This window comes from Ambystoma mexicanum, chromosome 6p (assembly GCF_040938575.1).
Source record: "Ambystoma mexicanum isolate Mex_15411 chromosome 6p, UKY_AmexF1_1, whole genome shotgun sequence".
In the NCBI taxonomy this organism is placed as follows: Eukaryota; Metazoa; Chordata; class Amphibia; order Caudata; family Ambystomatidae; genus Ambystoma; species Ambystoma mexicanum.
The window spans coordinates 1445490364-1445517823 of NC_090935.1; the positions used below are offsets into that span (position 1 = coordinate 1445490364).

At 44.0% G+C, this 27460-nt stretch overlaps 1 protein-coding gene across 1 annotated transcript in view; it reads left to right on the forward strand.

The window, feature by feature from the left end:
* The window catches only part of LOC138510494 (zinc finger protein 34-like), a 167667-nt gene that overhangs the window by 103076 nt on the left and 37131 nt on the right, over nt 1–27460 (forward strand). The window contains exons 4-5 of the mRNA XM_069626186.1: nt 24360–24470; nt 24877–24969. Coding sequence (XP_069482287.1) covers nt 24360–24470; nt 24877–24969 — 204 coding nt within the window. The remainder of the gene's footprint in view (nt 1–24359; nt 24471–24876; nt 24970–27460) is intronic.

Here is a 27460-nt window from a genome sequence, read left to right on the forward strand (position 1 = left end):
TGTGAAGGGTGCTGAAATCCGGGGAGAGGGGTGGGGTGTCCAAATGTCATGTAGCCAGTAATGTCCAGAGGGTCCTAACAGGTAACTATGCAAAATGTGGTGCCGACCGGTAAAACAGTGTGGAATTGTATAAGGAACAACACTTTGCCAAGCCACAAACCCACACGTTTTTACTTTTATTAATATAGATTTAACACGTGTAAACCTAAAATGGCATTTTTCTGTACATGAAAGGTAGAGATTTAGGGAATTATGGGGACATTTCTGTAATCTAAAAGGAAAAAGCTGTTAATTGGACTCTGAATAAAGGCAGATAAATGCAAAGTATGGTTTTGCATCCTTTTGCATGCATTTTTAACACTTAATTTAATAAATGACTATCGAGTGTTTGTGTGTATATATGAACTTAGCAATGTCCTCATATTTACGTACCATATACTGCACAGATTCTCTGCATTCCATGCTGTCTGAGGTCTTTTGCGATTATCACAGTGGGATAGTCCTTCGCTGTGTTTATCACATATGTCCACTAAACAAGGGCCGCAGCATAAGGCTTTAAGCCACCATGTTTGGAAGATGATGTACTGTGTGTACAGAAAAGCCTGCACTAAATATGGTCCATTATGGTTTTTGGCGGCGTTTGTTCATATCCGAGTGGTATACACAAGTGTATGGTCGTAAACCCTGTCTGTTGCCAAAGATTTTGGACATTTATGGGGTATCTCGGGAGGATAGCTCAACCGCAACGTGCTTGCCTTGGAAGCAAGATGACACGGAGCAACATGGGTTCGATCCCCGGGTCCGCGCTTAGAAACCTCTGGGTATTAAGCGCGTTATAAATAACCTATCATATCATATCATATCATTAAACTGCATCAATGGCTAATCCACTTCACTTTTGTGAGCGGGGGTTTAGATTCTATTAAAGACATGTAAGCAGGTATTATGCATACAGCTTCTTTATCCAGTAAAAAAAATGGCACATTAAGGATTTTTTTAAAACAAATGGAAAATAGTTTTGAGAGAACATGAAATAACGCTAGCTCGGTCCGTGACCTATGTAAATGTCAAACACAGCATGACCCATTGCATACAAGGCTCTGTCATTGGTCCCTATTCCTTCTTCTTTAGTGCTCGGACCTGTCAGAAACCTGAGGGTGTTCTCACGCCTAAAGCCCCTGGATCCTATTCTCAGGTGGCTAGGGAAAGGCCATGGCTCTTGGATCCAGACCCTGGGGGTGGAGAAGTGAGGGAGGATCACCTGGGTGGAGGGTCCTCAGAGTCTGGGAGTGGGGTGCTGTCAAGTATGTCAAGAATATCAAGAAACCAGTAGTTGAACTCGTAATGTAGTAGTTGAGTTCTCCCTACCAATATGTCCCTTTGTACCTCCAAAATAAGTACCCAGGAGCCAATTCGTTGGAAGATGGAACACCAGACCAGACTTCTGCGGCCGCAGGAACAGCGTCGGATGCAGAGAAGGACAACGTTCTTGATCGCCACAAAACTAGAGGAATCACAGATGTAAACAGACTCCGAATCGAAGTAGTAAAAAAGAACAATGAACAAGTACAAGTATTACAAGACCAAACTCAAAAGCAATTTACCAATAGTACGAGGAGATTGTTCTTCCAGAAAGAAATACTGCACAACCCAAATCTAGCCCTGACACCACGACGGCACGAGGACGCCTATGCGAGTGCAAGTGTCTCTAATCCAGTGCCTGTCCTGACGGAACGAGGACGCCTGTCGACTCTAGCGCCAATGATGCCAGTCTCTAGTCCCAGGTCTGTATTAAGGGGCAAGCAGTTTATTTCTGGTGAATGAATGAACTCCTCAAAAGCAATGTCCACAGTAGGTAGTGAAGTAGACACGAATGGATTCCCTGTTGCGGATGATTGTATCAAGGTGCAGCGTGAGAATGGTCAAACGTTCCGGGTCTGGTAACTTTCTAGCGGGGTGTTGTTAAGTTCCAAAAAGCAAAGCGTGGTCGATATTCGTTCCGGGTTGTTTCGTTGCGGGCAGCAAGGTGACCAATTCAGGAGACAGAAGATGGGTCGTAATCGTTCCAAGTCGGCAGACGAAAGGCAAAAACAGGTGTTTACACATGCCAAGGTCGATAACAGGAAGACTTCAGTGGGAGTTAGGATGGGGCAAGGTAAGTAGGAACAAGGACAAGAAAGCACCAAACAGGTACTCAGGAGCATAGCCTAGGTGCCGAAACAAAATCAGAAGCGGTGAGTGCGGTAACCCAGAAGCATTATGTCGGGTCACCGCGACCTTGCCGAACTCTGCCTCTCCGGGATTGAGTCATGTGACGACTATGGAGCGGGCGCCATCGTCGCCATGGCAACCTTGCGGAGTGAGTAGAGAAAAAACGAGAGCGAGTCCAGGGGAAATCATGATGCGAGTTGTTCGCGTAGGTGGCGTTCCGAGCAGCAGCAGAGGATGTAATCATGTGGGTGGCATCATCAGTCTTGGGGAGAGGAGAATTATTCAGACTTTCCTGATTTCCGGGGCGAATCCTGACAGGTGCCCTTAGGCGAGGCATGGTACCTCCCTTTGCCTAATTGTGACCAATCTGAACCTTTCCCAACCTTTGTGCGGTATCGTAGGACGTCTCCCCTCATGTCCCCACATTTAACATCTGGAAGTACTGTGACGAGGAAGAGGAGACTAAGGGCCTGATTCACAGAAGTGTTTTACAATCGCGCAAACCCATTGAAAAACACTCTGTGAATCAGGCCCTAAGATTGATGAACACTAAACCTTTTCACCGCTTGGGTACTGAAACAAGGAAGATGCCTATAAAGTATGGTGAGAGTCAGTCATGTCCTCTTAAAAAAGGTCAGGCCAGTCTAATTAGAGGTCCTCACCTGCAGCCTGTCATGGGGTTGCAGGTGTATAAAGGGAAACCAGTGAAGAAACAAAGTACGCAGCAGCAGTAAGACCTGGGCAGGAGAGACCAGGAAACCCTTTCGTGTGGAGGCAGCCATGGTGGGACCTGAAGTGTGACCAGGACGCCAGCAGATATACCCGATGTGCTAGAGCCTCTGAGGCGGAGTCGGAGCAGCTGGGTGCTGCTAACAAGCACCAGAGAAGGAGAGGATGCTGTTCGCCTCCACGCTGTGGCAACAAAGTTGACGGCGCCTGCAGAAGTGAAAGCGACCTACGAGTGGGGCTCGCTGAGGTCAAGACACCAACCTGGGAAGTTGAGAGGAGCAGCAAGAGCCGCCAGAGGAAGACACTGAAAACCGGTGCATGCTGGGGAAAAGACACTCAAAAACCGGGGAGCTCCGGTCGGGCTGCTTACTATGAATGAAGCCCCGTATGGATAAAACACTTCAAAGCAAAATGAGATACATATTAAATACTGAACTGAATGGAAGTTTTTCAAATAGCGCTAACCTAAATAAAGTGAATACTGAACTGAATGGAAGTTTTTCAAATAACGCTAACGTAAATAAATTGAATACTGAACTGAATGGAAGTTTCTAAATAGGGCTAAACAGCACATTTTGAATATCGAACTGAACGAAAGTTAAAACCAGCATTAAAACAATATATATTGAATAACAAACAAAGTTTTGTACACAGACAGGCTTTTAAGTTGGATTCTTTGACTCAGACTTTCCTTAGTTTTGTTTAGGTAGGGAAATCCCACCTTAGTATAGGGCAAGGTAGGCCTTCTACCATCCTGACATTTAAGTTAATAAATATTATTTGTTTCAAATTCAAGTCTGTTATCTGTGTCTTAGTTAATGATGCCTTCCCAAACCACAGTAGCCTTCACTTTGATAGAATCTCCACATCTAAGACCCAGGCAAAAGGCATCTCAGAAAACCTTCTCCACATCAAGGTAGCCACTGTCATTCCAATGACTCATATGAAGGTCAACCAGCATTCACCAAGATCCTCCGCCATCTTGTCATTCACTGTTAACTGATTAAAGAGAAAAAGTGTGGCTGGGCAGAACCAATTATACCATAACTCTTATTTATTGAACACCTAATGTACTAGGAAAATGCCTGATAACTATATATAGACCTTTTTTATTTCATGTAAAACTTAGAAACATTCAACATTGAAATCCAATTGAGTAATTCCTTATAACTCTCATAAAGGCACGATATAAATAAATAAATAAGTAGACATAACCTGCTTAGTAGATGATTTGCAAGAAGGCAATCTTCAAGTCCTCATTAATGAAAGCTTGCAAGATGGTGCTGTAAGTTAAAGTAATGTAGTGGGAAACATGGAAATGTTGATATCTTAATACATTTGCTGGATATGGAAAGGGAAGACACTCAGCAGGTCAGCACTGCTATGCAAGAACAATGCAAAGAAAGCATTCTCTGAGGGCTAATGCAGTATTTAAAACATCTGCATTTTTATTAAAGTTTTAAAAAAATTCAAGCGGGATCACATCCCATTCAACCAACATTTTGCTGTATGCTTAATCATGGTAATAACAATCGACGAGGGACAATCCATTTTAAATCCCTTCTAATTCGCACTCCATTTCCCATAAACCCATGGTAAAAAATGTAGTTGTTACATAGTGGCCATGAAAGACAGACTTTAAAACACTTACCCAGTCAAAGTGACAGTACTTGATAGTACAAAGTGCAAATAAGCAATAACCTCATTGTTATCTAAGTGACAGTGCTTGAGAAATTTTGTCTGAGAACGGCATAATGGTACACCTCTAATGCCTACTAACATTTCTGTGGCAGGTATTATAGTTGGCAATTATGAAGTGCATATTGAACAAATAAATGAATAAAAGCGTAGCCAGAGTGACAGTGCTTTAATTATGCTGTGCGCAAAAACTGTAAATTGCGCACTTTCATAAATTCATTATAATTTGCTAAAAATAACGTAATAAATATTGCACATAAGAGGGAAAATTTAGTGATATCAAAATATATTACTATTTAGGAATTCTGTCAAAGTGACAGAAACAAATGAATCCATATGAGTGTTACTCAGTGGTTGCCATTTCCATACAAAGCCAAAACAAATAGCTGCCTGAGTTAAGAATGCCATTAAGTACGTCACTTGTTAGGAAAGATACCCCATCCTATAAAGTGCAAAGTGCCATTGCCTTTTATCCCAAAATAACGACCAAAATAAAAACCAATTAAAGCATCAAAGAAAGAAAGGGAAAAGTGAGGGGGAGTGGAATTAAAGAAGCAGAGAAGAGAGGAAAAGCAGAGAGTACCAAATGTACAAAACTGGAACCACAAGTTCAATACATTAGGAGAAATAGCAAAAAACTGAAATATTCATATTCATAATAATGTTACAGAAACACATGACTGATTTTAGTTATATTCAAACTGACAGGGACTTTTGAATTAAAGCGTAAGATCAGTAGGGTTTCTAATCTGTGTAAAGTCAGCTCGCTGTAGCCCTTACGGGGATGAGGTTTTACATGAGACAGTCCGATCCATTTCAAAAGTCTCATATCTTGGTTATGAAATTCCGCAAATATATATACTGTTATCAGAAATTGTATTATTCATAGGGCACATGACAGTTTGGTTATGTAATTAAGAGATCATTAAGCAGACTTGAAAACCAAAAAGGCAACCGTTACTGTGACCTGAGTAGAGGGCGAACTGATCATTATGTCCAGGGAAATGAAAGACTTCCTGTGCTAAGGCAGGCCCCTATGATTGACAGAAAACAATAGAACATGGCCAATAAATGTACTCATTCTTATTCAATACCCGTTGATGAACTTGAGGATCGTAACTTGCACCATATTTATCCGGCTATAAAGGACCTGTGTGGTAGTATATAATTAATACAATACAGAATATATGAACCACATTAAGGATCAAACGCTTACAACTACATAACCGCATAGAAAATTTGATTTTAGTCTATTTTGGTGCAAGTGATATTAGACTATATCTAAAAGTAATATTGGCCTACGCTGTGATAACCTCACTTCTACTGGAAACAGCCCTTCCCGTGGCTCTCCAAATAGTCTACTTTATGATAACTTGTCCTAGCCAAGTCCATGAACATGAGCATAATCCCGAGGACCCAGACAACCCAACTTCTATTAGGCCTCCTCGCCATAATGGCCATAATGGCCTTTGCCTCATTGGCTACATGCCCACCTAAGGATAGAAATATGAGACTTAGATCAAGATTGCCCCGCATTTACAAACTCAAAACAAACTGTACCAGCAGACGCCCCATACGTAATGCAGCCCAACCTACAGAACTATCTACTAAACGTGCACAGCAGAACAGTTCTAACAATCTGACCTCTGCACATCTCGCCACCACGCTGAAAACTCCCCCAAGAGTTAAGACACCTACAACTAAACATCCCCTTACCACCAAACCTTAAAGTACCCTATCACTATCAGGGTCGCTTATCAATGCCAGATCCCTGGTGGCCCATGCTGCTGATATTGCTGACACCCTAACTAATGAGAACCTGGACCTGCTTGCCATAACTGAAACCTGGCTTCACGAGGCAGCAGAACCCGCCCTTATGGTAGCCGTACCAGATGGTTACCAGATACTCAGAGCTGATAGACCAAACGCCAGAGGCGGTGGCTTAGCCATTATTTCCTAAATGAATCTACCTATTAGACTTGCTACCTCTCCTTCTTACCAATCCTGTGAGATACTTACAGCTAAACACCCCCTATCTAATAACCATACTCTTACTATCCACCTGGTATACAGATCGCCAGGACCATTAGGAACTTTCGAGGACGACCTTACCTGCCTCCTAGCCAATAATACCAAAGACCATGCACAAATCCTGCTGCTGGGAGACTTCAATCTTGGCTTTAATGACACTGATGACAAACATGCCCAATCAGTCGCTGCACTACTGAAGGATTATAGGCTGACACAAAAAGCCCTCACCCCTACCCACATCAAAGGCAGGACCCTAGATTGGGTTACCGACCTGAGCTGTAATATTACCATCACCAACATTACCCCGCAATCTTGGACTGACCACTATCTAATTACCTTCTCGGCCACAATAGACCTCATTTGCTCCAAAACTATTGTTATGGCACTTCCACTCCCCACTAGAAGCAAAAAGGATATTACAGCGGAAAAGTTACTCCCACATCTTCTCCCCGCTATTAACAACATAGCCAGTAATACAGACCCTACCTTACTAGTGGAGGTCTTCAACAGTGGTATGACCAAGGCCTTGGACACTATTGCACCTGTCAAACTCTGTAAAGGTACACCCCAACTTAAAGAATTAAGACTCCAAAAAAGAAAGCTTCAATCAACTTGGCGTCACTCTCCCACTGACGAGAATAAAGCCAAGCTAACAAACCGCTCCAAACTGTACAAAAAGGAAATAATTAGCACAAAAAAGAATACATTTAATGACAGAATATCTAAGGCGAAGTCGGACACCAAGGAACGATTTTCTATCCTTCGTGAAATGGAATCACTGATACCATAGGCTGACAACATTGCCAAGGATAAGCCTTGGTGTACTGACATACAAAATGCTCTATCAAATAAAATCACCTTCCTCCAACTTAAAATAGCTAAAAAGAAATCCTCACTGCTCCTACCTGAGCAGGAACCCCCTCTAGTCACACTGGACAGTACCACCCTACCCTTCAGTTTCAAGAAAATTTCTATCGCTGAGACAGAAAAAATCATACTCTAGTTAAAACCCTCAAACTGCAAAGGAGACAACTGCCTGGCCCAAATTATAAAGGATGCAGCTAGAGACCTATCCCCTTTCATCTCGAAGCTCATCAATGCCTCATTCAAGATGAACTCAGTGCCTAATAATCTCAAAGAATCTTGGGTGCTCCCACTGCTCAAAAAACAAACATTAGATCCCTCCATCCCCACCAGCTATAGACCCATTGCAACAGTCCCCTTCTTACTTAAAATTATCGATAGAGTAGTTTACCTGCAAATACAGGACTACCTGGAAGTTAACCACCTATTAGGATCGCGCCAGTCTGGTTTCCGCCCTCTCCATGGCACAGAAACAGCCTTAATAGACCTCAAGACCCGTATTGACGAGTTGAAGGACAACGGGAAATCAGCTATGCTACTCCTCCTTGACCTATCTGCAGCCTTTGACTTGGTGGACCATGCAGTCTTATGCAACCACCTTAGTTCAGCTGCCCATTTCTCAAGTGATGCCATAACCTGGGTTCAGTCCTTCCTAGCTAACCGTACAATGAGAGTCTTCTCTCCATCAGCAGCTGCTGATCCCATACAAGTCTCCTGTGGCGTACCCCAGGGATCATGTGTTTCTCCTACCATGTATAACATCTTTACTAAGCCCCTGTTTGACAAGTTGGGTAGACTGGGCGTCACCTACACTAATTACGCAGATGACACCCAGATCATCATTCCCCTTTCGGGCAACTTTCTGGAGGACTTGGCCTTAGTAAATAAGATATACCTCCACATTCAGGCGTATATGGCATCCCACGGCCTATACCTGAATGACGACAAAACTGAGCTACTGATCCTAGGTTCAGAGACGGCCATTAAAAAACCTAACCCCAGCAATGCCGCCTTCAACATTGACAATACGTCATCAAAGTGAAGCCCGCAGTTAAAACCCTAGGTTTCTACCTTGACTCTGCACTTACCCTTAAGAAGCAAGTCAACTCACTAGCATCATCAACAGCTTATACCTGTAAACTGATCCGAGCCTGCAGACAATTTTTCTCTGAAACCAGCTGCATTACTCTGGCCAATGCACTCATAATATCCAGATTGGACTATTGTAATGCCTTGTACGCGGGATCCAATAAGTACATTATTGACAAAATGCAAAGACTTCAAAATAATGCCCTTAGAACAGCTCTAAATATCCCCAACAGAGATCACATCTCTACATTTAGACGAGATGTCCACTGGTTTAAAATTTACGACAGGATCCTCTTTAAAACACTCTCTCTCACATCTAAATGTCTGAACAACATAGCTCCACCTTATCTCGTAGAAAGAATAAACAAGAGACTCACTGCCCGCCCCATGAGATCTGACAACGCCCACACCTTAGAGATCCCTAGATTTAAACACACCACAGCTGGCGGCTTTAGCTTCCCGGTCATAGCCGCGCAATCCTGGAATGCACTCCCCTTAGATCTCAGAACAGACCAACCTTATTCCAGATTTAGACGGAAAGTCCTCACCTGGATACGAACTAACGATACCTAAACCTGTTGCTATCGACTCCTAAACCGGTCTCTTTCTGTACTTATACCATGACTGCACTTGCTACCTAATGCCTGTTAGGCCATACGGCTCTCAATGTATCTGTTACTATTGTACCATTCGACTGTAATCATGTAATACCCATATGTGACCACTAGTCTCTTTGTAAACTATGTGGCAGTAATTCTGTTTATTTCCTGTATGTACGTACCCTATTTACTCTGTAACTAAGCTTCAAGTATACTTGTAATATTTGCGCCCAGCTACCTGAGGGTTTGGTGCGCTCTATCAAATAAACAAACAAACAAACCTCTTTAGCTGTATTGTAACTGAAGACCACTTGGAAAGGAATCAATTCACTGTGACCATTAGCCCGGAAGAAAACTGTGAAATATAATTGGATAAGCGGATACGTGCTGAATAAGGCGTGTTTCAACGCGCCATCCCAAACCGACCACTCGTGGGCACCTCCTCCAAACCCCCCCCAGTCATGTGAAGCCACGCTAGCCGAATATGCAGCAGTGAACACATGCCTACATGCACATCCAAACTCAAAGCGAAGGAGGGAGCCCAGTGAACTCCGCCGACATCTCAGAACGTGAGCCTCATGCTCTTTATTTTAATGCACTCAGAACTGGGGTCCTGAAGCCCATTGCACCACCGCCCAGAACAGGCCGACCCCTGCTGAACAGTTGCCTGTGTTCCATTGTCGAGCAGAGGACTCCAAGATCCTGTACCCTTCACACTGCCCCCAGATACTGAATTGTGGGATGGGAGGGGCGACTGGCCTCCATCCATGTCCACAGAAACCCTGCTGTATCAATATGATCAGGAGGGTCTTTACACTGGTAAAAACCTCCAGTGACTGGCCACAGCCCCAGAACCATGAATCATTCCACAGTAAAGGGATCCCCACCTCCTCCTCCACAGACAGCAAGACGCATTGGGCCCGTTTCATCTGAACCGCGGGAGATCTTCACCCTCACACCACCTCATCTCCTATCGATATCAAATGCCCCGAAACCAGATACCAGCATTCCGCTGCATCACCAACCCCCCCCCTCGGCGGCACGATCAGATTCAGCATTCTTTCTCCTACCGCGATCCTCCTCAACTTGCTGACGACACACCTGCACTTCCTGATGCTACTAGAGGAAAGGACCCACATATTAGCACACATTCACTCTCCATCCATACACAAACACACTGATCATGATGACAACGGTGGAACCAGCCTCCCAAGAGCATATAGTTCCAAAAACATGACTGGACGCCGGTAAAAATAATACAACTCCCTCAATAAATAAATACAAAGGGGCGGGAGATGAGAGCATCTACTAGCCCATTGCCTCAGGATTTTGCAAGATGAGAGGTCGATTTGTGCCATAGAAGGGGACACTGGAATTTTGACTTATGATCCTGGTGTAATCAATAGGGAATTCCAGGATTATTATGCCAGACTTTACTCAACTGATGGTGCAATAGAGCTGATATGGTTAGATACCTTAATGATCATGCCTTGATGAAAATTATGGAGTCGGATAGAAGCATCTTAGACTTGGACCGCAGTATGGATGAATTTGAAAAAAAACAGTGTTTTGTTTGAATGGTGGGAAATATCCGGTCCTGACGGACTTCCTGCTGAATTCTATAAAATAATGCTGGATGTTGTCTTTAAACTGATGCTTGAGATGTTTAGCTCTTCAAGAAAGAAAGGGATGCTCCTGAGTACAACCAGGCATGCCTATATATCCCTTTTACTGAAGAAGGACAAGCCTTCCACTGCTTTGATTAGCTATCAGCCTATTATCTTGATAAATATGGACAATACGGTTCTTGCAAAGGCCTTTGCGAGGCTGTCAACTGAAGTGGCAGTCCTTTCGTTGGATATGGAGAAAGCCGTTGACTGTATTGAATGGGGATTCCTTTTTGATCCCTTGGAGAGGTTCGGCTTTGGTTTGACATTGATTGACTGGATTGCCTTATTGTACACCGGCTTCTGTTCTGATGAATGGTCTTTCTTCTGATATTCTTGAACTTGAAAGAGGTACTAGGAGGGTTGTCCCCTTTCAATGATGCAGTTTGTACTTGCCCCCTTGCTGCCTCGAATAGAAATAATGCTCAAATACAACAGGTATTGTACAGCGAAGTCATGCAGAAATTGTGGCATTATGCAGACGAACTGTTGCTGGTAGTGCAGAATGTAAAGAGTTCTTTTCCAGCTTTGATGAAGCAGATTGAGACTTTGCATTCTTTCTCCGGTTACAAAATAAATTGGCTAAAATCGGAGGTTTTACCAGCATCAAGTTCTTGTATAACGCAACAAATTAGTCGTTATGGATTTCAATGGTGTCCAGATAGGATGAAGTGCCTGGGTATTTTGCTCATGAACGAGGTGGACCATATGATGAAAGACATATAAAGTGGCTGGTTTCAAGTCTGAAGACAGATCTGAATAGGTTGATGGAGATGAGGCTGTCACTCCAGGGTAAAGTCAATGCGATAAAAATTACAGCTGCACTGCATGTCAATTACTTTCTAAGCATGAGTCCACTCTCTCCTGGCAAAGGTTTCGGAATAAAATAGGTTGATACACGATTTTCTGTGGGATCACAAACAACCACTCCGGGTGATAGAGGTGGTTTAGGGGTCCCTGACTTTTCTGCTTATCTTGCCTTCACATCCATACAACAGGTTCCCTTTTTTTAAGGAATCGACTGATGATTGGTCACATGCAGAATCGAGCATGAGCACATACCTGATGGCTTCACTTGTAGGTTCAATGGGCCAGAATCGTTTTGTGGGAGGTGTACTATACCAAAGCCAGCTGTCAACAAGTTATGATCTCTCAAGTTAGTCTTTCAAATATACATACCCAGGCTTTCATAGTACAGCGCTTCACTCACAAATAGATAGTCAATACGGGTTGCTGAGGTGCCCCTGTGCCAAGACCATGTCACACTTCACATTGCCATTGAGCCCCAACAACCCATTTTATTCTGTAAAAACCAGCAAGGAGTGGCCAGGTGTTTTAGAATCATTCATGGCCGAACACTCCCCATCCAAGCGTTGGTCGTTTATAGCAAGAGTTGGCATTGAAGTCCACCCCCCACAATTAGTATTTAACCATTCAATGTGTTAATATACCATTCATCTAGAATGTTCAATAGTCCCACTTGGAACTCATAGATCTTACATTTGTCTGGATTCCAGTACAAGTTCATGATTAGTTGTGTGCAGCAGGACACCCGCAGTTAAATCCCATCAAAAGAAGAGAAGTACTTAAGGATTATAAACGCACATGAATTCTTCATCATCACTATTAGGCCTCTAGATGGGCAGCCTACTTGGCCTTGTATCGATCTGGTTGAAAGGCGATATGGAAACCATCAGAGTATGGTGGCTGCAAAAGCCAAATCTCTGGGGGTAAGATTATGGAAAAACAACTCTGCAATGAGCATAATGGAGCATTTGTTAACTGCCAGTGGCCTTGTGTATTCCAATCAAAAGATTTTTTAGATAATCACATTCTAGTAGTGGGGTGTTGTTGTTACAGGGGATCACAGATGTAAATGGACGATTCCAGTCTTTGGCCAGATATATATCGTAGCCCATGGCCCAAAAAGCCTGGATTTACGTCCATATTGTCACTATTCTTGAGGGGATCGTCAAAGAAACAGTATTGAGTTGATCGTCTGCTCAAAACTCCATGAGATCAATGTCACGTGATGGCATTAGTCCTAATTTGGGAATTTCGTAGAGTAAGGCCAGTACATTGGAGCGATTAAGCAACAGTCTATTCCTTCCCGGCAGAATAAACTCCAAAATCACTTTCAGGTCTAAGCCCGCCTCCTTATAAGGCAGTTTTGGTGCACTTTCAGTAACTTGTAAAGCCATCTTTTTGGATGGACCGATTAAATGTGGGGGTAGTGGTTACCGTAGGATGGGTAGAAAATTAGCTGGTAGATAATGAACCCTTTAATCCAGATGTAGGTAGCAAGTCATTACTATTGTAAGCCATGGTTTGTGTTGCTGATTCAGTTTTGGCAAAAGGTACAGGATCCAGGGTCATAACCATTTGATTGGTAAGGCCAGGAGCAAGGGTCGGATTAGTTTCAGTAGCATTAACAGGCTCCAAGAAAATCACGTATCTAGATGTTTTAGCCATGGAAAAAGATGCTGCATTGTCCGAAATCTTGCCAGAGTTAGCCTTGCTGTCTGACTTCGACTTCTTTCTCGGAACATTGAAGATTGTAATTATCGATGGAATCAAAGGCTTCGAAGAGGATTTTCCCTCCTCAGTAACTTTGGATGATAGTTTATGTAAAAGGTTCCAAGCTGACTTTCTATTCGAGTTTGGAGACTTCAATTGTTTTTATTCTTATTTGTTTTCACAGGCCTATGTTGACAAATCCCAGAATTAAGGATCATTATTGCAGTCTCCTTCACCTCTCCCAATGAGAGATCCAGTGATCAACTGCCTCCACCGCAGCAGAGAGTACTTCATCTCTAGTGGATGGTACCCAATTTGATGTAGTACTAGGCAGCCGATGTGCCAATATTGCTTCTTCGGATATCATAATAATAATTTTTTCTGGAAGCTGTGTCCACACCATAGACGACAGACCCAGCCAAAGGGAAAAGTGATTAGGTATAGGTGTGCCAAACTGAGTGTATTAATTCAGTCTGGGATTTGACATCCACTCTAATATTATCTTACAAGTTTACCAGGGATGATAAAACCATATTTAGGGCCGCAACAGAGGCTGGGTCAAAATTGGAAATGTCCTCTGGCCCCGGACTCCCTGAGACTGGTACCTGTCTCGACATGGAGAATAATGTCAGGGGTGTTCTCAGGAGAGGGAACCTGAAACATATTGGGAGAGGCTTCCAACATCTCCAGGGTACGGGAAGGCGGATCATCAAACTGTGAGGATTGGGTCTCTACGACAGGGCCAACTAACTGTGGCACAGGGTCATCTGTGAAGTGGTGTTCCAGATCACATGAACAAATGGAGGTGGCCCTGAGGGGTATGTTGTTTTAACCACAGAATTCAATTCTTCTTGACAGCCTGCGTGTATGTTTTTGGCAGCAAATTAACCTTTAATGGACTTTAATGAATTTTCAGAGTGGCTTTATCTGTTAAAGTCACTATTAGTGGACTCAAATACATTTTCCTCTACAGGGTCGACTGAAGCGACAGGGCCCGGTGGTGGTGGGTGTCCTTACAGGCATTGCAGGCCTCACAGTACTACTGCAGGGAACAGAACATAGGAGGAAATTAAGCCTCCCTTTTCTGTGTTTCTCCTCAGTACATACATTAGATCTGGTGGAACGGCACAGTTTAAGACAGGAAGCGAAGGAGACAAGTGGAGTAAGTGAGCACGATGTGGAGTCTGAAAGCGGAGGGGGTGGGGTGTTTTACCTTTGCACACTTGCTGTCGTTCTCCCAGCTCTCAACTGCCCGCAACTGTGCTCCAGCCCACTCCACTCTGGACAGTGCTCCGCGTCTACATTGGCTTGTTATCCTCATACAGTGTATCGCAGAAAAAAGGTTCCCAGCTCAACCAACCTAACAAGCAGGAGTGTTCCCTGCTGCCTCCAACTCCACTCCTCTGCACTCCGTTCTGGACGGTGCTCTGCGCCTACGTTTGCTTGTTATCATCACACAGTGTGTCGCAGAAAAAAGGTTCCAAGTGCAACCAAGACAATAAGCACAAGGGTTGCCTGCTGCCTGCAACTGCACTCCTCCGCACTCCGCACAGGACGATAAATATTGGTTTCTTTTAAGTTTCTATTTCTTCTAGGACCAAGGTCTTCAGTCCTTCTATCTCTGAATGGGTCCATCTCTGTAGTAGCCTGCAGTCAGTCAGTCTCTAGTACTCCGTAAACATTGGTCCTTCAGGACTGACAATTCACATGGCACCACCACATATGGTGCCTTGGGTTGTCTTGACAGGGTGTAATCGTCAGACACTTTCATGTTGTTGGACCCCAGGGTAATGTGTTTTATCCTGCACAAGAGGCGCAACGGCCCAGATTTGCTTGTGACTCAATGCATTTCTGAGTGCACTGATCTGTAAATCTAATGGGACGCATTGCTCTTTAGTGCCAGAGCCTTTGGAGCAAACTCCTGGCCCAGGTTCATCCCCAATCCTGCACTTTCCTTTGGAAGGAGGTCCTCCCTCTTTTCTCTTAGTGTTCTCTTTCCTAAGAGAATTCTGACATCTTCGCCATCAGTTTACAGTCTTTGCTCCTTCTGTGTAAATTCACTGGTTCACTTTAATTTCAGGACTTCATTCCTGCCTGGGTCTTTCCCCTTATTTCTTCCTTCCAATCGCAACCATTTCATGGCTGGTCTGGTAACTTAACTTTGGTACCGCAGGCTTTTGGAAATAGATATTACAGTTCAACACAAAACACATTAATAATAGCAGAGGTGTATTTATTCAAGCGTATAACTAAACCTGACTATCCCATGGTTGTACCATTCTGTAACATGTATAGATGGACTGAATAAAGCACACCTGTATCTAGTATGCAACGGAACACTGTAGATAGGAGACACACCTAGGGGTTTACACATAGTGCACTGGGCTAGCAGAGGCATTGTGATAGGTAAGTGGAGAATGGGAGATGGGGCCCTCCAGAGCAGAGAAGTAGAGTTGAATGGAACGATCTGCGAAATGGTTTTTGAAAAGTAGGATCTTCAGGTGCTTCCTGAAGTGTAGGATAGATGGAGCCAGTCTTACCTGTGCTGTTAACCTTTTCCAGTGATAGGGTGCATAGCAGGAAAAGGCCTGTTTCCTATTTATTTCTCTCTGGCAGTCCTTTGTTTCCAGCCTCGTAGAAATGGATAGTCTGTAAATTTAGTCATGGATGGTCTGCAAGTGTGAGTTGTGGATTGGAGACTGCAATCGCTCGCTGCGCCATGCTTTCCAAATGATACTTCACTTGTGGTGAATAAAGATCAATGCTTTACATGTGGGGAATCGCAACATAAGTTAATAACCACTGAGCAGGTTATCAAGTCTGTTCTTTCGAGAGAGGGGCGCCCGCTACCTTTGCAAAACTATTTTTCAAGGAACCTGGGATTGGTAGCCCTAGGTCTCCTGGGGGCAACCAGACGTGGTCTCCCTCTCACTGTGCTTAGAGAGGCATCAGCTTCACCTCACTGATGATCCCCAACAAGGGTGAAACACGTGTATGGGGTTGCTGGTGGTACTCTCGTTCAGGTTGGAATTGCCATTGCATTTCGGTGCTGGACTGCCCCTGGGCAGGACAAAGACTGATATGCAAATGGATATTTCCCATCTGTGAAAGGCACAGTGAGTAAAAGCAGTGGCTGCGAACTCTCAAGTGGTTAATAACCACTGAGCAGGTTATCAAGTCTGTTCTTTCGAGAGAGGGGCGCCCGCTACCTTTGCAAAACTATTTTTCAAGGAACCTGGGATTGGTAGCCCTAGGTCTCCTGGGGGCAACCAGACGTGGTCTCCCTCTCACTGTGCTTAGAGAGGCATCAGCTTCACCTCACTGATGATCCCCAACAAGGGTGAAACACGTGTATGGGGTTGCTGGTGGTACTCTCGTTCAGGTTGGAATTGCCATTGCATTTCGGTGCTGGACTGCCCCTGGGCAGGACAAAGACTGATATGCAAATGGATATTTCCCATCTGTGAAAGGCACAGTGAGTAAAAGCAGTAGCTGCGAACTCTCAAGTGGTTAATAACCACTGAGCAGGTTATCAAGTCTGTTCTTTCGAGAAAGGGGCGCCCGCTACCTTTGCAAAACTATTTTTCAAGGAACCTGGGATTGGTAGCCCTAGGTCTCCTGGGGGCAACCAGACGTGGTCTCCCTCTCACTGTGCTTAGAGAGGCATCAGCTTCACCTCACTGATGATCCCCAACAAGGGTGAAACACGTGTATGGGGTTGCTGGTGGTACTCTCGTTCAGGTTGGAATTGCCATTGCATTTCGGTGCTGGACTGCCCCTGGGCAGGACAAAGACTGATATGCAAATGGATATTTCCCATCTGTGAAAGGCACAGTGAGTAAAAGCAGTGGCTGCGAACTCTCAAGTGGTTAATAACCACTGAGCAGGTTATCAAGTCTGTTCTTTCGAGAGAGGGTCGCCCGCTACCTTTGCAAAAATAAGTTCATTATAGAGTGATGCTTTTCTTCATAGCCTCAAATGTTCTCAAAAACATTCTGCACACGTTTACAATATCTCGCCAGTCAGTTTTGAGTTCCCTTCAAAACACTGTGTTAATCACTTATTTTAAGTTCTTCTGCAGGTGTGGGTCGTTACTCTGGGTTCCCTTTCCAGTCTTTACGTTTGCTTCCTTGTCGTCAATCTGGTTCTTCTACAAAGGTCTTCTGGTGTCTTTTCTATCTGCACTCGAAAACTAGATGCCTCAGAACATGCAGTGACTTCAGACCAGATGGAAGTCATGTGCCTGTGATGGTCACAAGATGTTATACACAATAAAGGTAATACCAACCCTTATTGAACATCCAACTCTACCGTAAGGGCCAAAACCTGAATGTTTATATATAAAAGAGTAGGATAATATATTAATTTAAACCTCTTTCTTATCTAAGCTGATTCGGTGTTGGAATGCCTCTTATTACCATTGGTCCTGAAAAAATGGACTTCGTACCACTTCATTAAAACACGTTCATGCACATTTTAATACAAATTCTTTAAAACAATTTCTAAAATATAGAACCAAGAATTACACCCAGATGGTGGATATATCATATACCTAAATTACAAACAATACAATACATTTAACATATTCATCGACACCATAACAACTTTAACATACACTACACTCTAAATAGTGTCATTTCCAACAACACATATCCCATGGTCACAAGATGGCCACTATGAAATACTGCACTGTTTTGTCACACAATGAGTGCCATGAACTCTCCCTTTTGTACAGTTCTTCTGGGTAATGCCATTCAAATACCTCTGTTCACTCACATAGAGTCCAGCTGTAAGGTCATGTTAAGGAACCCAGGCAGCAATAATAGACATGTCACTATGTATTTCATGCTTGAACAACATTATGCATACTATTGCCTGATTACATCAGGGATCCGAATGCACGACTTGCCTGGTTACATCCCATGTATGCTCCGCATTACCTAATTATGGTCTGTTCATAAAATGAAACACACTAGATATGAAAAACCTAGTATTCTCGAGGATTGCCATGGCATCACAAGGGCTTTGGCAGCTAAGCTAACTGTGCTTCAACCTCTAATGGACCTACGACTTCATCTCCTTTGGAAGCCTCTGGGTAGAGAGTTTTTTGCAATATGGCAGCATGGACAGAGCGTGTTGGTTGATTCACTGTCTTGATATGATATGATATGATATGATCGTCTATTTATATAGCGCCTATACACAATGTGTTTCAAAGCGCTTCAAGGCAAGGGAGGGAAAATACAACCACATTCTTACAGGCCATGAACAGAAAGGATGTGAAATTAACTACCGTACTCGGCCTGACGACATTTCAGATAGTGCAAGAGCTAAGACATAGATAAGGAAGGGAGGGGGAGAGTAGGAAGGAAATGGAAACAGACAGGCGACTACCGTACTAGGCCTGACAACATTTCTGGTAGAGCCGGAGAAAAACAAAAGGTGAGGGAGAGGGGTGCAGAAAGGGAGGGGAGGAACAAAACAAGCGACTATCATACTAGGCCTGACGACATTTCAGATAGTGCTGGAGGGGTGGTGGGGAGGAAAAAAACTGTAATGGGAGGGTGGAGGAAACAGACAAGGTTGCTATCAAATTAGGTCCAGGGACAATTCTGATAGAGTAAGTGCATAGAAGAAAGTAAGGGGAGGAGATAGGAAAAGGGAGAAGGGAAAGGAGGAGAGAAAAGAGATTAAGCAGTCAACAGGAGTGGAGAAGCAAGTGTGGAGAGCGAATACAATTGCAGAAGTCAGTAGTAACACATAATGTTGCAAGTCAGGATACAAGATGAAGATGGGAACAGCATGATTCAGGGCCATCATGAGTACAAGATGCAAAGGAAGTCCAGCATGAGAGTTGAGAAAGAGTGACGCGCTGTGAATGAATGAAGTCCATAAAAGTCAAATCCAGCATTTGCCACAAGACAGTGATGGTGAAGGAAGGCACCATGTGGGCAGGGCTTGCTAAGTGGTGAAAAGGAGCAGCAGGCAGGAAGGTACCAGGTGGGCGGGGCTTAGGCCAGGTGACCTAGATCCACTTGCACCTGCTCCCCATCTGCAAAGGAAAAGAAGCTGGAGGGCTCCTTAAGTAGGGAAACAGAGCGGCAAGCAGGAAGGCACCAGGTGGGCATGGCTTGCTAAGAGGTGAAAAAGAGCGGGAAGCAGGAAGGCACCAGGTGGGCGGGGCTTGCTAAGTGGTGAAAAAGAGCGGCAAGCAGAAAGGCACCAGTTGGGCGGGGCTTGTTAAGTGGTGAAAAAGAGCGGCAGGCAGAAAGGCACCAGGTGGGTGGGGCTTAGGCCAGGTGACCTAGATCCACTTGCACCTGCTCCCCATCTGCAAAGGAAAAGAAGCTGGAGGGCTCCTTAAGTAGGGAAACAGCGGCAAGCAGAAAGGCACCAGGTGGGCGTGGCTTGCTAAGTGGTGAAAAAGAGCGGGAAGCAGGAAGGCACCAGGTGGGCAGGGCTTGCTAAGTGGTGAAAAAGAGCGGGAAGCAGGAAGGCACCAGGTAGGCGGGGGTTGCTAAGTGGTGAAAAAGAGCGGCAAGCAGGAAGGTACCAGGTGGGCGGGGCTTGCTAAGTGGTGAAAAAGAGCGGCAGGCAGGAAGGCGCCAGATGGGCGGGGCTTTCTAAGTGGTGAAAAAGAGCGGGAAGCAGGAAGGCACCAGGTGGGCGGGGCGTGCTAATTGGTGAAAAAGAGCTGCAGGCAGGAAGGCACCAGATCAGTGGGGCTTAGGCCAGGTGACCTAGATCCACTTGCACCTGCACCCCATCTGTAAAGGAAAAGAAGCTGGAGGGCTCCATAAGTAGGGAAACAGAGCGGCAAGCAGGAAGGCACCATGTGGGCGTGGCTTGCTAAGTGGTGAAAAAGAGCGGGAAGCATGAAGGCACCAGGTGGGCAGGGCTTGCTAAGTGGTGAAAAAGAGCGGCAGGCAGGAAGGCACCTGGTGGGCGCGGCTTAGGCCAGGTGACCTAGATCCACTTACACCTGCTCCCCATCTGCAAAGGAAAAGAGGCTGGAGGGCTCCTTAGGTAGGGAAACAGAGCGGCAAGAAGGACGGCACCAGGTGAGCGGGGTTGATAAGTGGTGAAAAGGAGTGGCAAGCAAGAAGGCACCAGGTGGGCGGGGCTTGCTAAGTGGTGGAAAAGAGCAGCAAGCAGGAAGGCACCAGGTGGGCAGGGCTTGCTAAGTGGTGAGAAAAAAAAACGGCAGGCAGGAAGGCTCCAGGTGGGCGGGGCTTAGGCCAGGTGACCCAGATCCACTTGCAGCTGCTCCCCATCTGAAGGTGGTGACCTTTTGATGGAAGTCCACATTGTGTGATGATGTGGCTAAATCAACATTGCATCGCTTGATGATTTGAGCCATCTCAGCTAGCATAGATTCTATTATGATCTGCCCGTTATTGTCAACAGCTCTTTACAAATACTCTGATCCAGTGTGGGGCCACGCTGCACAAAACCTTTACACACTGTATCTGAGAACATACAACCAGCATTCCTTCCAGAGTACATTGGGGAATCACTAACGATCAGGCTGCTGTCTGCCATCCATTTCTGGAATGATTTTGGTCAACCAACAGTTTAGATTGGATCATGCCATTGTCACATAAATGTATCAAAGGTATAGTCATCAGCTTAAGGTGCGGGGTGCAGCAATCCCTAATGTCTCAATTGGTGATGCTAAAGGCCTCAGATAAGTGTTGAGGGTTCAGCAGGAAGTCTGGGACCACACAAGAATATTGAATCAAGATTTATCGCAACTCTGTAACTTCTTACCTGGGCTGATTTAGAGTGGGTCAAGTTACTGTGGCTCACTTCTAGGGCCCTCCCCCCAGCATCTGCCTATCTTGAGAATAGGAGCTGGGTTGGTCAATTTTGTGGGTGGTGAGGGGCAGAAAACCTGGGAACAATGAAGAAAATAAAAGCCAGTGGTTACTGTGGTTTCCCCCCATATGCGGACACCCCAGAAGCAGAAACATTTAGATCGAGGAAAAGAAGGTTCCTCCTTCCAAACAGGCATAATGGAGCCAGCCCAGAGCTGCCTGGAATAGCATGCCGGGTACGTGGACAAAAAGGAAAAAAGAAAAGAAGACAACCTTCTCCAGTGAACAAGTAAATGGGAAAAGAGGGCAAGCTAGCCCAGAGAGTTCCCTTTTAAGTCTCTGATCTGCAGAGGAAGAGCAGGGGGAGGCGCACAGAATAGCCTCAGCATTAGAGCCTTAGTCAGATAACTCTGAACCAAGCTGAACACCTTTCCAAGAATAGGTGAGCTGTTCCTTGGATGCTCATGTGATGTTGATGGCAGGCAACGGGAGTTCATATGGAAATTAGGTAGGTAGTCAGGTAGATTCTGTACTCTTTGCAAGTCTGCAGCCATTTTCATTTCAGATGAAAAATGTTGAGCTGGATGAATTTTCACAAAATCACATAATGTTTTCAGTTTGGAGCAGGCTCTAAATATTCAAAGTTGAATGTGAATCCTTCCAGTGGTTTTCAATTGTAGTGAAAAGCAAACATTCCTGTGGATCTTTGAATGAGGAAATGCAACGTTTGGAACCCTTCCAGTAACTTGTGCTGCCCTTAAGTATTATCCCAAAACTTTATACATAATTTCCAGGATGACTAGATATTGTTTAGGAAATGTTTTGTGAGGGTTGTGCAGGTGCTTTCCATCCGACAAATGCTGCTTTCCTACTTTTTCATAATGCATTTGTCACCCTATGCTTCTGAGCATTTTATAGTTTCACTTGAAGTGGGTGCCCAGCTCCAGAGCTACCTTTATTCCTCTGATGGCTTCCTCTCCCACCAAAGTGATCAACAGAAGACCTGGGACTGGGCAAACATTCAGTGATAGATATTTATTAGGGTCACAGTTAAGTCAACTCAGGGTTCAAGTACTCCAGGCGCTTGGTCCTCCCAAAGCCCCCTTGGGCTGTGATATTTCCCTTTGCCCATCTTCCCCCGTTTGATTCCTTGGTGGATGGACACTCTCTCGCGGTCTCTGGGAATTCTTTGATTTCAGCATTGGTTCTCTTGGACTCTCCTGTCAGGTACTCCGACCTGGTACTCTGGGTCTTCTGCCGCCTGGGTTTGTGCTGGGAAATTGCACCCATGATAAAACCCTGAGGTAATGGATCACTCTCCCCTCCTTGTTGGTCACAGACCTGCCCCCCTGGCTGGGACCAGTGTAGGCTCTCAAATACCACTACTACTAAGCTAGAAACTTCTTCAGCACCGCAAATCTTGGGTGTGTTTCAGTTGCCCTTCGTCCCTCCACTTCCCCTTCTCAGTTCTCAGCATTCACCTTCTCCTCTGCCTTATATCACTGCTTCCTGCTCGCCAACTCTGCTCCTCTCCTCCTCCTCTTCCCTCTTTCCTCCACCTCTTCTCCACTCATCTCCTCTCTTTCACCTTCTCTCTCCCCTTTCCTCCACCTCCTCTCCGCTTTCACTCCCCTCCTCTCCATCATGTCCTTGCTATATCAAAATGCTCTAATCTTCACCTGCAGCCCCCACACGCTGACACCAAACTTCCACACTCCCCCTTATGCTGTTATCCCTTTTTATGGTTTATCGGGCCATGGCCATGTCGGCTAATGATCTGGTTGTGAACCATTGTGCGATCAGTGTTAGCCTGTCCTGTGCTTGGATATGGCTAAGGCAAATTACAGATTCCCTAGCTACGTTTCATTGGCTAGCAGAATGCCCTGCATCCAACATCAGATGTTGTCACAGTCCACTCAAAGCAAAATTTAGATAATGAGTTTTGCTCTATTCAATGTTAGTTTGGATTGTATTTTACTAATCCAAAATCTGCAATACTGTGTGTGGAATGGTAAATTGCATTTTCTGTCTTTACATGGAGGGGTTGTCACTAATACAATGCTTAAATCTTTCGCTACAATACCGACATATGACTGGGCATAATAGAGTGCCACTGGTAAGATGGATGCCTTTCACTTGGGATGCGCTCTGCCTTAAACTGGCACTTACCCATAGGTATTTCCTGGTGTTATATATGTATGTACTTGTATAGTTATGCAGGTTATGAACAATCCCTGCACTGACATCCCACCACATTTTCCAGCTTTATTGTTTTGAGGTTGCCAGTGCCGCATGCTCCTGTTCTTTTGCCGCCACCACCCAGCCCGTAGCACCAATCCCCCCTATTTTACCCTCTACTCACAGTCCTTTTACTTAATTTTCCTGTAGTGAAGTGTCCCACAGCAAAATGAGGTGAAAGGGCTGCAGGGGAATTGGGGGATACCTAGGTAATATACATCATGCTCTAAGCCTACATTCTGTGCAATCAAAGGTATCCAGTCACACTATCAACAATAAAAATATAGTGGCAAAAATACTCACTATAAAACTCTAGACTGAATGAAACACCACCACTTTCCTTTGTAAGAAATGGAAAGTGGCTTCAGGTAGCAGTCTAGGTGCTATGAGGGTGTTTGCCCTTGCAGAAGGGTAGGGGGACAAATTGCATGGTATTTGATTATAGGTGGTTGGGTTACATAGGGCCGTGGGTTGGAGTGACGTGACGTGGGGGTGGGGGGCGGGAGAGAAAGGGTATGGGTGGATAGTTTTGATTGTTTTCAGGAGAATAAGTCAATAGTTTTGCAGTCTTTAGTTTTGGGGGTTTTATTTCCAAATAGAGCTAACTCAAAACCTATGCTCCTTTGCTTCACATCAGAGGTACTGTTCTATGAGTTAAGGTAGTTAATAATAAACTCATTGGCTTTGTGTTTCTTGTGGCTCTTGAGCTGTGCTTCCCCTGGTTCAGCTCGCTGTCTCTCAAGTAGAAACTGATATTAGACTGAGTCAAGGAACATTATGGATATGCATTTGTTTTTTACTCTTTTTTTTATAGATGCTTTATGTATCAGATAATTATCGAGGTTGAAAGAAATTGCTTCAAGTTAATACGAACATGATGGATTTCTGTCTTTGTATAGCATATGATGCAATTCCCAGCCCTGCATTCGATATAAATAAGGAGGAAAATGTACATCTCGGACACTCTCAGAACACAGAAGGGAGAAAAGTAAATGATTGCTTCAGTACAGGTGATGAAGGATGGATGTTTTCTTTCTTACTGTTCTGTTGTAAAACTTATCTGCCTCCCTTTCGCCCACTACGTGGCCCTTGTTCCTGTACCCAAAAGAGATCATCATGAGAGAAAACATGTACCAAAAGTATCATGATAATGATAGCACAGTAAATGCTCTGAATTGGACAGAGAGTGGAAAGGTTTTTCGCAATAGTTCACTCTGTATTGACGATGTCTTTTGCATCTTTTACCATAACTACATCACTGAGATAGAAACGCTTTTATACTTAGATCTTCTCTTTGAAGGAATGATGTTGGTTCCAAACTAAACCTGTAGTTGTCAAAGGGTTCTCTTTGCTACATTCTCATGCCCATACATGCATCACTTGCTTGTACTACAGGAGTCTCCTTTGTCCACACAGACGGTCCCTCGAGGAAAGAAGAGGAGTCGAGATCAATTCTCATTGATCATCTTGGAGAAGAAATTCGAGAAAGCAGCACCGATCATATCGCAGGTAAATTACAAATTTGTGCGAGTTATTAAACTCCTGGCATTGGCGCAGTGGTGATGAAGCATAACTGTTCAATACAAAACTCAAGCCTATGCTTAAGTCAAGCACAGAGTTCTGTAGGGGCGGGTCCCTTAATCACCTCAACCCAAGCAGGCCCACCACTTGAAGAACGAGTAAACGTTTTGTAAATAAAGCAAGTTTATTGTACAATTATCCGGGGAGCAGTTATGTGGTGTTGTATGACCAAACTAACCCAAGTCTTAACAAACCACATCAGTTGACATCTTATATACATTTTTGCAACCGTTAAAACACTCCCAGGTACTATATTACAATCCACCCCCACATGTGATTGGACAAAGCCCTCTTCAAAGAAATCCCATCTTTCTTCAATTCCTGGGTTTTCATTGGTAGCCCTTATCTTAACTACCATCTTCAGCTCATGTGCAGAACACACATCTTCTTAGGATTCGTGTGAAGTGGATCATTACATCATCATTCAGTTAAACATTTGTATGCACACATAATTCATTACTAGCAATAACTGGCCTAAGCTCTTTTAACGTTAATGTTTAATTGCACACAGTTAACGTAAATATTTCAAGCGCTATGAGGAACGCTGGGTAAATAATTTCTCTTTGAGTCAGCAATATTATCTCATACCCCAGGTCACTGGTTTCATTGGAAAATTCTAATCTAAATAACCGCCACTTTATCGCACATAGTACATCTGAAAATACAATTGAAACTCTTAGTTTACATTTACGTTAGCCTGGGGCATGGACTCACCCCATGTTTTACTGCTAGCCAAAACAAATAGTGAAACCCCTTCTGTCGCGCTCCCATGCATCAGGAGATTACCTCTCCCGTCTGCGATATTTATAAGACCATAAAACTCATAGCTAGTTTCTGCAGCTGAGCTGACTGCGAAGGTTGTAAAGTTACTTATTTACCCACATCTTGGCCTCTGAAACCTCCTCACAGAATCAGTTTCTCAACAATCAAAGTTCACTTTGCAAACAGCCCAGACTACTGTGTTTTGGCAAAGCCAAATATATTGAGATTCGTGAATTCCTCATGTGTGAATCGTGTTTATGTTACATTTGTTGGTTTTAACATTTTATCTTTCTGCATGTGTAAAAGCTAATATGTATCAATTCTAGACAAACAGTAACTCTAAAAGTAACATATCCCATCCGTACACTCGTTATATATAAAATTGCAACATCGCGCTCAGTTCGCCACCCAGTCATCAATATGGGGAACGCAACATTAAACCCCTTGTAATCACTGGGACCCTTTCTGACCACCCCCAACAGTTCTCACAGGTGGGCACTAAAATGATGTTCAGAAGCGGGTACTACTTTCCCTCCAATTCCCTTCCTTTTCAGAGGTCTGTGGCCACTCAAAAGACACAACCATGAAAAAGATTGTACAGAAGATAAAATGGCAAAGAAAGAGAAAATCTAAATGCAAAATAGCATAAAGAAGCCTGTGAAATGAGACACAAAGTGACAGAAGGGTGAGAGAAAGAACAAAGGTTGTCAAAGATGCACACTCCGTTTCTCAGCTGTAAAGAAGAAAGTCTAAAGGATTCCGTCAAGATATTAGTTTGGCCATCTTTACACAAACTGCTCAGTTCTAAGCAGGCAAATGTCACCCCTGCTGGGGTTTGATGACATTTAACTGCAAGCTGTGAGGGGTAGAAATGCGAGACAAACAAGTAGATAGTTTTCTGACAAGTTGCCATTTTACATAAGGGTGAGAAAAATGCCTCACTTTCCCTAACCTAATGAGGATTCCCCTACCTGCCAAACTAAGACTAAAGGAAAACACTGTAAAAAGGTGTCTGTCCCTCACACTTACACATACAACAAAATCATACAGGTATCATATGGCTGTGTAAACTCAATAAAATAGCAGTTATATTGACACAGAACATTTGTAAACATATATCCTTGTAACCAAGGTTGGATCCCCTTCCCCGGGATTAATTCAGGATATTTCAAACCAAAATTAAAATCAAGAAAGTTCTTTTCAATTGCAAAGTTCCATTCCAAGTTTAACACAGAAGTTCCTTTCACTCCATAAATCATTCACTTGGCAATTGGAATGTCTTATTTTTCAAACAGGTTTCTTCACTCCTCAGAACAATGACCAAAGCTTCCATAAACTTCTGCTTGACAACCAAAAAGACTTTCTTCACACTTCAATGTATTTTTTTTTCTTTGAAAAACAAACACTTTCACATGTCTTTCTTCATAAACAATTAAGTTTTGTCAGGATGGTTTTACAATAGTTCATCTAGCACATTAGTGGTCTTGCCACTTTCTTTCCACCACAACCATCTACCACAATACATCACTTCAGTTATTTTCTTCCGGGTCCACTCGCCTGACATGACTAACTACTAATTGTCCCTTGACTGGTTTACTTGCCTGCCAGCATAAAACTCCTACTACTACTGGTATTCTGTAGTGAGGTTTGCTTCAGA